The sequence below is a fragment of the Rhinichthys klamathensis genome, unplaced genomic scaffold (genome assembly GCF_029890125.1).
Source record: "Rhinichthys klamathensis goyatoka isolate OS25496 unplaced genomic scaffold, OSU_Roscu_1.1 h1tg000467l_1, whole genome shotgun sequence".
Taxonomy (NCBI): Eukaryota; Metazoa; Chordata; class Actinopteri; order Cypriniformes; family Leuciscidae; genus Rhinichthys; species Rhinichthys klamathensis.
The window spans coordinates 316567-327189 of record NW_026606956.1 but is presented as its reverse complement, the minus strand read 5'-3'; the positions used below and the strand labels follow the sequence as shown (position 1 = coordinate 327189).

At 38.6% G+C, this 10623-nt stretch overlaps 1 protein-coding gene across 1 annotated transcript in view; it reads right to left on the bottom strand.

The window, feature by feature from the left end:
• Window positions 1-1880: 1880 nt before the first annotated feature.
• ptprc (protein tyrosine phosphatase receptor type C) overlaps window positions 1881-10623 on the bottom strand; it is a 34944-nt gene continuing 26201 nt past the window's right edge. Inside the window, exons 9-26 of the mRNA XM_056236812.1 lie at window positions 10338-10516; window positions 10192-10223; window positions 9998-10098; window positions 9820-9910; window positions 9655-9722; window positions 9522-9558; window positions 9105-9202; window positions 8267-8392; window positions 8028-8185; window positions 7787-7922; window positions 5778-5924; window positions 5586-5676; window positions 5300-5430; window positions 4909-5043; window positions 3333-3455; window positions 3065-3228; window positions 2848-2983; window positions 1881-2380 (exon numbers count right to left, since the gene is read on the bottom strand). Of these exons, the coding sequence (XP_056092787.1) occupies window positions 2051-2380; window positions 2848-2983; window positions 3065-3228; window positions 3333-3455; window positions 4909-5043; window positions 5300-5430; window positions 5586-5676; window positions 5778-5924; window positions 7787-7922; window positions 8028-8185; window positions 8267-8392; window positions 9105-9202; window positions 9522-9558; window positions 9655-9722; window positions 9820-9910; window positions 9998-10098; window positions 10192-10223; window positions 10338-10516 (2283 nt within the window). The 3' untranslated portion in view covers window positions 1881-2050. The remainder of the gene's footprint in view (window positions 2381-2847; window positions 2984-3064; window positions 3229-3332; window positions 3456-4908; window positions 5044-5299; window positions 5431-5585; window positions 5677-5777; window positions 5925-7786; window positions 7923-8027; window positions 8186-8266; window positions 8393-9104; window positions 9203-9521; window positions 9559-9654; window positions 9723-9819; window positions 9911-9997; window positions 10099-10191; window positions 10224-10337; window positions 10517-10623) is intronic.

Here is a 10623-nt window from a genome sequence, read left to right as displayed (position 1 = left end):
TCTCAGACCATGTTTGTGTGCATTTAAAACAAACCTATTTCATTATAAATGCAGTGTTTGTGCCTTAAAGTCCTAAAAGGAAGAACTTGTAAAGTGGCTGTGAATAAGCATTAGGCTACATATAAAGCCCTGCGCTCATAGCCTTTATTCGTGCATTTTCTGGCCGTTATAAACATGCAGCGTGGCCAATAGCATGTTAACATGCATAACGAGGAACCGCACAGAACATTTGAACATCTCTCAACTTATATGCTATATTTAGTGTGAGCTTGAAGTGCTCAATTAGAGGCGAAACAGAGAAACACACTAATTACAGAGAGTATAAGGCCAGCTATATAACCTATACAGTAGCCCAGAGGCTGATTCTGATACTTTACAGAAATACACAAACCTACAGTATATGTTCAAAGAGGGAAACATCCGTCACAAATGTTGCACGGAAGATGGTATGATAATTGCACGGCTGGGTGGAGTTACACGTGACAGCTGAATGCAAATGCTGCTCCGCAGATTCACTGATGATTTATTTAAAGGGAATTTCCCTCTGTGACCCGTACAGACAGCGAAACCCGCTCGCGTTCACCTCGTGCTGCCCTTTATAATCTTACAAGCTTTAGCACGCATTTACAGTTAAAGGTCAAAATTGCTGCAGGCATAATTAGACCATTTCAAGGTTTATATTTAAGTGAAAAAACTATATTTTGATAGCCTATCATTTTTTAATTTTATCTTCAAAGTGTAAAAGCAAATATATATAGGCCTATAACCTATATATATATTAATGTGGTGGTTAAGCAATAAAACAGACAGTGAGCTTTAAACTCTCATTTAGTACAACAATTCGCCTACTATTGGCCTCTGGATTTGGGCCTACACTAATATGATTTTAAGAATATATAGGCTATATGTTTTTTATTCCAGTGTGTATGAGAAGACAATAATTTCTATCTCCTGAATCACTACATGGCCGTGGGGAAAATGAAATGAAGTGAGACAAATAGTTTTTCAGAGACCTCAGTCAACAAAACCATAATTTCGGTCAAAAAACATTTTTCACCCCCTTTACACTATGTATTGAGTTTTAAATGTAAAAAAATGTTCTTTATAGCCTACTCTCATTCACATTTATATTAAAACATAATTAAATGCATTCACAAATCATATTAAAATATTATATCCTCAGTGACAGTAACTCACATATTTACCAATCACAAAGAAATTTGTATTTAAAATGTATAGGCATTATTCATACTAGAAAAAGCCTGATAGAAAGTCTGTTGTACTCGCTTCTTTGTTGACAAGCGCCATCTTGTGGCTCATGTTTGTATTACAAAGGCTTGTTTTTAGGCATATTACGATTAGCCTATGATTTTTCTAGGCCAAGTTTGACAGAAACGGGAGAAATAAACCATTTGAGGGTCCAACCTGCATCAGCACTGGTGTTGCTCATGTTTCCCCCAGCTGGCTCATAATGAATTAAAACACAACAGTCGTATTGTTCAAGCCATCCTTTATTGTTTTTTGATAAGTTACATCTGCTTAAAAGGAAACGTGTATTGAGCTAATGGGGAAACATTGAAAAATATGATAGTTTGATGACAGACATGTAGTGCAAAGTCAATCTTTGCCTTCATTTCAATGCTCTCGAACATAATTTAGATGCAATAAGATTGTGCTTTGATAACTTACAGTTTCCAAACTAGAACATTAAAATAAAAAATATCGTTTGTAAGGTCTTATTTTACAATACATTCAAAAACGCAATTTGATAGCCTAAAAATCAAATCATAAAGCAAAACCTTTACACATGTGAATAAACATTATCGATATGCACAGATTCCACACAAACAGCATAATTATACAGAAAGTTTAAAAAACGAAACCTGAGGCAGAAAATTAAGTTGTAACGGATCCGTCTGATCCGACCTAAATTCTCAAATGTACAGTCAAACTCTAATGTAAAACAAGAAATCGAAAGAATAATAACCACTTGTTAAAAAATATCTTTTTGAGACACTTGGTGTCAAATGCAGAGAAAACGTTTGAGCCTTTAAACCTCTACGGTGGCCGCAGGGCCGTTGGTGGTGCCGTCGGTTGTTGTGTTTTTCTCGCTGTCTCCCTCTGCTGGTGAAGCCGCTGCAGTGCTGCTCTCCGAGGCTTGCTGTTCACTGCTGTCCGGGCCTTTGCTCTCCTCCGGGGCTTTGCTCTCCTCCGCGTTCGCCTTCTTCTCCTCAGCCCCGGTAGTGCTGTTGGGCTCGACGAGGAGCGCCGTCGTTTCGTTGACGATCTGCGCGGTGTCGTTTGCAGTAGGTGTCTTTACGGAGCCGTTCTGCACCGGGAAAGCGCCCTCTATAGCCGCGTAGAGGAACTGATACTGCTCCTGTGGAGAGGTGGCAACTACTTGAGCATTTTGAACGAGCAGCAAAAGATACAGTCTGCTCATTGATCATTGAAGAACTTTTGTGAGATATACGTTTGCAAACTACACTTAGTTTTGGGTTGAAACCTCTTTAAAGCACTCTTTTAACATTTAGCTAAGGTTAGCAAAGATAGGCTACAGTTTGAATTAGCCCATGCTAAAATATGTACATGTGATTCATGGAACAAGATAACACATGGCCATGAAAGACACTATTATACATTTTTTGTGTGTGAAAACAGATCTGTATTTTAAGGAAGTCCATTTCTGTTGCAGAGTAAAAATAAAAAAAGGTAATTGTGGGATGAATATTCAAATTGGGGAAAAAAAGGACTTCCGTAAAATTCCATTGAGGAAGAATTGTAACTGGTGCAATTGTGAGATAAAGTCATTATTCTATTGTTTTTATTTACGAAGCAAAAACTTACGAATGTTTCCACCATTCCCTGCCTCTCCTTGCGCAAGTTTTTGATCTCTTGGAAGACGTCCACCAACTTTTCTGTCAATGCGTTGTCCATGAGATTCCATAAGGCACAGAAGATTCCGGTGCGCGACGATCCGTTGCTGGAAAAGAAAATTAAGGAAATTTTAAAATGCATTCATCCATCCATCTGGGAAAGAAAAGTCTCTGGTATTGGGACTTACTTGCAGTGCACCACTATAGGGACATTCCGGTTCATTTTGCTGTTGTCATAATTGCCGTTCTCTCTGATGTTCTTCATCATCTCTATTAACTCCTGAGCGTTCTCTGGAAGTTCACTTCTCCATTTCAGGAACTGGTACTGATCCACCTTCAAGGTCTCTTTCTTCTATTATAGGATCCAAGATGGATCAATTACTTCATATGTATCAGAAAACATGTCTGCAGTTAATGACGACAGATATTCATGCCGGGGACCAGGACTTTGGTTACCTTTGAGGACTGTATTTCCAGGTGCCGTCTGACGTACGTTGGGAAGCTTTCTGTCTTTTTCACCTCAATTTCCATCTCTCCGAACACTTTCTTTTCATCTCCCCAGTACTGACTGCAAAAATCCTGGAAAAAAATACAGATATGGCCTGAAAAACTGGGCAGATATCTATCTATCTATCTATCTATCTATCTATCTATCAATCTATCTATCAATCTATCTATCTATCAATCTATCTATCAATCTATCTATCTATCAATCAATCAATCAATCAATCAATCAATCAATCAATCAATCAATCAATCAATCAATCAATCAATCAATCTATCTATCTATCTATCTATCTATCTATCTATCTATCTATCTATCTCTATCTATCTATCTATCTATCTATCTGTCTGTCTGCCTGACTGTCTCTCCATCTGTCTGTCTGTGTGCGTGTCTGTGTGTGTCTGTGTGTGTCTGTCCATCTGTCTGTCTCTGTGTGTGTGTGTGTGTGTGTGTGTGTCTGTCCATCTGTCTGCCTGACTGTCTCTCCATCTGTCTGTCTGTGTGTGTGTCTGTCCATCTGTCTGTCTCTGTGTGTGTGTGTCTGTCCATCTGTCTGTCTCTGTGTGTGTGTGTGTGTGTGTGTCTGTCCATCTGTCTGCCTGACTGTCTCTCCATCTGTCTGTCTGTGTGCGTGTCTGTGTGTGTGTGTCTGTCCATCTGTCTGTCTCTGTGTGTGTGTGTGTGTGTCTGTCCATCTGTCTGCCTGACTGTCTCTCCATCTGTCTGTCTGTGTGCGTGTCTGTCCATCTGTCTGTCTCTGTGTGTGTGTGTGTGTCTGTCCATCTGTCTGCCTGACTGTCTCTCCATCTGTCTGTCTGTGTGCGTGTCTGTGTGTGTGTGTCTGTCCATCTGTCTGTCTCTGTGTGTGTGTGTGTGTGTCTGTCCATCTGTCTGCCTGACTGTCTCTCCATCTGTCTGTCTGTGTGCGTGTCTGTCCATCTGTCTGTCTCTGTGTGTGTGTGTGTGTCTGTCCATCTGTCTGCCTGACTGTCTCTCCATTTGTCTGTCTGTCTGTCTGTCTGTCTGTCTGCCTAATTGTCTGCCTGACTGTTTCTCCATCTGTCTGTCTGTGTGCGTGTCTGTGTGTGTGTGTGTGTGTGTGTGTGTGTGCCTGTCCATCTGTCTGTCTCTGTGTGTGTGTGTGTGTGTGTGTGTGTGTCTGTCCATCTGTCTGCCTGACTGTCTCTCCATCTGTCTGTGTGTGGGTGGGTCTGTCTGTCTGTCTGTGTGTGTGTGTGTGTGTGTGTGTGTGTCCATCTGTCAGTGTGTCTGTGTGTGTGTCTGTCCATCTGTCAGTGTGTCTGTCTGTCCATCTGTCTGCCTGACTGTCTCTCCATCTGTCTGTCTGTGTGTGTGTGTGTGTGTCTGTCCATCTGTCTGTGTGTCTGTCTGCCTGACTGTCTGTCTCTGTGTGTGTGTCTGTCCATCTGTCCGTGTGTCTGTCTGTCCATCTGTCTGTGTGTGTGCGTATCTGTCTGTGTGCGTGTGTGTGTGTGTGTGTCAGTCTGGTATTGTGGGAGGTCGTACCTTGCCGTCCTCTTGGCAGTCGGTGAGCATGACCAGTGTTTTAGTCTGTTGCTGATACAGCATGAGCAGGAACTCCTCTGTTGTGTTTGGTAAAGGCCCCTGTGCAGCGATCAGACTCTTATGACACCAGTAGCCCTGTTGGAAAGCAATAACAAGCATATTTGGTGGTTGAGTTTAACATATTATTATCACTTACTTCGATATCAACTATTAGGCTGCTATTTCCTTTTCTCATAATTGTATACAACTAAGTCACAAATATAAAATAATGAAATAAAGCTTTTTATTTTTAACATTATTTTCATTACAGTTAAGCACATTTTCACTTCCATTCTAATTACTGTAATTAAAAATAATAATATATTAGATAATATAAAGTCAAGTTTTGTACATTAATGAATGAAGCGTTGATGTATTCATTAGATTCTTCTTCCTCATCTGATGAATACTCTTCCTCATCCTCAGGGTCACTGGTCTGGTTGCCCTCAATGTCCAGTCTAAACAGGACTCGGTTAAAGTCATCTGCAACAGAAGTGTTTGCTGGTTACTCAGATTGTTGTTCATTTTTAATGAATAAATAATATGGTGTATCTGTACTGTAAATGTGATGTATAATGTTGTAACATGAATGTGAAACTCAAATCTGCACATCAATAAAGTTGGTGTTGATCACTCACATGGGATAACAGACGAGTAGCGGTTTTTCTTCTTGTTGTCCTCGCCGCTTCCTGTGTTGAATGTTCTCCAGTTTTTAAATTTGGGGAGTCTCTTTATTAAAAACAACAAGAAAACATGCTGCATTAATAATCTAATACACATACAGAACACTTCAGTGTCCACAACCAGGTGACAATCATAGGAGGACAAACCTGGAACTCCATTTCAAGCAAACTGGGTTCACTTCCATCTTTATGTCTGAGGGTGTTGAGCTCTGAGTGGAATTCAGACAATGAGAGCTCTGTGTCTCCAAACTGGTTGTGCTCTATCAGACCGGTGTGGATCAGTATGTACTGGGCCTGAAACAATCAACAACACACACACACACACACACGCTTAAATATGAATTAACCAGATGTAAAGCAAAGGGTGCTGCAAAAGATTTTTTGTCAGATTTTGTCACCAAAACAATCCAATTTTGCCAGACTTAACTAACACATGCATGGTTTAATACATATTTTTGAAGTGTGAAATAAAGCATATTTAAAAAATAAAATGAAACATTTGGCAAGACTTCGTGACCAAAATGCACCCAATATTGCTAGATTTCTTTATAGATAATAAAAAAATAAACAAACATGTGTTTTTTATGGCGTAATGTATATTTTTGTGAAGCAAAAAATATAAATGTTTAAGGATTAGTTCACCCAAAAATTATTACTACTACTCACCCTCACGTCGTTCCAAACCCATAATACTTTTGTTCGTCTACAAAACACATCTTTTTGATGTTCATCATATAAAGCGATCGAGTCTCTTCAGAAAATTTGGACTAAACTGCTCGATTCATATGGATTAGTTTTACTGCCTTTTTATGAACGCTTTGAAGCACCAAAGTCGTAGTTGCGTAGCTGTCAATGGAGGGACACAACTCTCAGATTTCACTTAAAGGGTCACTCCACCTCTGGAAAGATGAATGTGTATTTAAAATGGGTAATTTATGTAGAAGAAATGTGAAATTACTTTTGAATTTGGAGCTTTCTAGACTGAGAAAAGCCAGAAAATGTATTTTTGGCTTATGTGGATGAAAGACAACAACTCCCAGAATGCACTTGCTTCGCTGCCCTAGGAGGCCACGCCTACCGGTAACAGAGCACAGTAGATAAACAACAGTGTAGGCTACTAGTGAGTCTCCGTGATGAGTCTGATGATGACGAAAATATGTTTCGAGATCGCCCAAAATGTCCAGGACTCGGCTTTTGCGTGTATCTCTCACGAAGGAGCGGGAATTTTCTTAGCAATGTTAAAACGATGAATCAACCGATCACTTTTTTAGCGTTCATGTAAACATTACATTCAGATTCACCAATCAGAATGAATTCAGTTAGATTGAAACAAAAGCTGTACATGTAAACAATGCATGGCGACTGCAGAAAGCAAAATCTGAATCCCAGACATCGACGGCCGGACATGTCTGGGAAAAAGAGGACGGTAACCCCTAAAGTTACTACTCAGCTTTCTCCACAGAACAAGAGCCTGCTAGCTTAGCTTCCAAAAAAGATGGCTGACACTGCATCCATCTGCATATTCAGTACCTTCATCTTTATTTTCAAAAAGTTTCTGCCGGTCAAACGCACTGGCACTGATCTGTGATAGGTCTGTTGGCGCATTAGATCCAACCCCCTATGGGCGGGTTTGAAAGGGTGGGAACTAGTGCTTGTAGTCTTTACAGAAATCCCCCCCTCTTACACTTCCTCCTACAATGACGTGAAATGATGATTTTTGCGTCATTGTAGGAGGAAGTGAAAAAGGTAAAGAGCGGATTTCTCTCGTCTCAGGGGAAAATGAGAGAGTGTTGCACGACCATTCAATAGTATGACTGGGTTTCTAACAATGGAAAGCTTAATGCAAATGGGTGGAGTGTCCCTTTAAAAGATTTTCATTTGCGTTTTGAAGATGAACGAAATTCTTGTGGGTTTGGATGGAACGACATACGGGTGAGTAAATGATTTTTCATGACTTTTTTTTTCATTTTTAGGTGAACTAACCCAAATGAATGTTTCATTTAAACATATAAAACTTAGATATAAATCAAAATATATTTTTTGCATGTTCTCTTAATATTTAGCCCAAGTTAGGCTTATCATTTAGTTTTAAAGTTTATATGACCAAATTGAGTTTTTTGTTTTTTAATATCCCTTTCCCCCCCTTTCCCACTCACCTCCACTTGAACCATGAGGCAACGCTGGCGACGTAGTTTCGCTACAAATCCATAGATGTCCGCTCTTCCCTCCGCCTCGAGACTTTCAATCATTGCGTCAATGCCAATATACGTTCCTGTGCGGCCAACACCTGCACTATAGACGACACGCCAACATTCACATTAACATTCATCAACTCCAACTGACCCTTTAGACAAATACCTTTTTAAATCGATAGTATTGTCTACGGTCCTGTCTTACCTGCAGTGGACCACGATAGGCCCGCTGAAGAAGTTCTTGAAGGAGTTGACTCTTCTCCTGAGCTTCAGAAGCAGGCTGGGCTCTCCGGGCACTCCGTGGTCAGGCCAGCTGATGAACTGGATATGTGTGACCTCTCTTTCTGGGGCTTTCTCTCGCTTCTGTACACACACACACACACTTTATTAAGTTAAAACCGTCTGAATAAAGCACGTAAGAATGACCAGACTGCACACACTTACATTGGCCAGGACCAGATAGCGAATGATATAATCAGGGCAGTGTTCCTCAGCTCGGATTTTCACGACAAAATCTTCGAAAATCTCTGTCTCTCTGTCCAGAGATGGCCAGTACTGAGCGCATTTGATCTGAGAGGACAAACAAGCAGCAGTCAGTGGAAATCATTCACTTTCAGGGTCTTTATGATGAAGATGGATGATAAAAAAAACAATGTCAATCAGAAATAAACTGAGACTGAAGCAAAGACTGTTGTTATTGTTTTTTGTTTTTTCTCTTTCTTTTCCTTTCTTTTTTTTTGGCAAAACCTCACACATGATACAAAACCCAAACAAAGTGTAAAAGACATAAAACGTACAGTATACAATGATTTTTTGATATTATAAAATATATATATATATATAAAGAGTGTATCACACATTCAACATGAAACAAATAAGAACAGAAATTGACAAGAGAATAAAAATAAAAAAATAAATAAAATAAAAAGTTTTTTGGGACAGTTGTTATTGTTAACAAAAAGGTAAAGCAAAAACTACTAATAATCGTTTTCGGTAACTAAAATAAAATATAAATATTAGATAGAAAAACTTATTAGAAATGTTGTCTTGGTAACTAACAAACTAACTAACGAACAAATAATATAATATTATATAATATAATATAATAAATATTCACTTTAAGTACAAAAATTAAAGCAAAAACTAAAGTAAAATATATTAAAAAAATTAATTAAACTAAAATTAATATAAAAAGCTAATTCAAAATATTAATAAATACTATAATAGTAAATAAATACTTAAATACAAACTAAAAAACACTAGACCAAACACAACCACTTACCTTGTTTCCTTCCTCACAACGGGTGACCATGACAATAATGGATGACTTTTGCTCCCAAACCATTCTCCAGAAATCATCAATAGTCTCATCCTTGGGTCCTGGAAAATACATCCAACAAAAATTTAAATGTAGCTATTATTAAACCTCATATGGCAGATCATTGTTACATTTAATAATCTTAATTGTTGGCGTAGACAATTTCCCTGCATTTTATGTTTGCCAAGCAAAAGTGATATTCAATGTGGGGTCAAAGTGTGCGTTCATTGGCCGCTTTGAATGTGCCTCGGCCAATCACAATTTAGAATGATCACAATTGTTTTTTTATTTTTATCCTTTATTTACTATTATTTTTACTTTAACAGAAACACAATAATACAAATAATTAAGATCACTATTGTCTAATAAGAGGAATTATACCTTGGGCTGCAATGTATTTCTTTGGCTCTCGATATCCCTGTATGGGAAGAAGAAAGATTTATATAAATTATAAAGTCAGAAATTGTGAAAGTGATTCTTGTGCTTTGAAATATGTGTGTTTATACGACCTCACCTCGATAAAGCTGGCATTGATGTAGTCACGTTCTCCTCCAGTTAAGAGAGAAACACGATTATAGTCATCTGCAAAATCCATGCATAAAACAATCAATTCTCAGATTGAAAACTACAAGGAATTGTGGGTAACAGATGTTTTTATGAATATTTGACTGATATTTACAAGGCAGAATATCAACGTAGCGGTTCTTGGAGTGGTTTTCCTGCTTCTTTGCCTCTTTGATGGTGTAATTGGAGAAGATTCGGGGAATGCTCTGAGGAGAAGCAGAATCTCAATGCATTTCTCATTATATTTAAACAGCAGTTCGCAGATAATATAGATGTATCATATAAAGAATCACCTGAAACTCATCCATAAACAGACGACTGTCATCTGCGATCTTGGTCCTGTAAGCCTCGATTAAGTTGTCTGCGTAGATGGGCTCAACTGGACGCAGGGGTTCTATGAGGAGACGGAAAACCAATGAGTTCTTCTCAAATCAATTCACTTTCAACATACACTGAATTGACTTTGAGAGGAGATTAAAGATCATACGTGTAAGAAGAATCTCTTCATCTTCAGGTTTCCTGTGGTGGGAAATCCCATCAGAAACATTTAAAGCTGTGCTTAATTGTGTGGCGTACAGAAAACATTGTGATAACAGAGTTCAGAGAGCGGCTGGGAGAAACTGTGACACTCACTGCTTTCGTTTGAGAAGGTAAATTTTGAACAGCACGAAGAGCAGCGCAATCGATGTCACAATAATTAGAAACGTCAGGATTCCAATGACAGCCTTGTCGTTGTCTGAGGGAGGAATGTATTTGAGGATGAACTTAGGTTGAATACTGTTTACAGTATTTCGGACATTTAAAGACGCAATCTGCAATTTATTTACGTAAATAAATTTTACGTAAATTTGATTTACGTAAAATCAAATTTACGTAAAAAATTTGATTTTACGTAAATCCCCCCCCCCCCCAAAAGTTA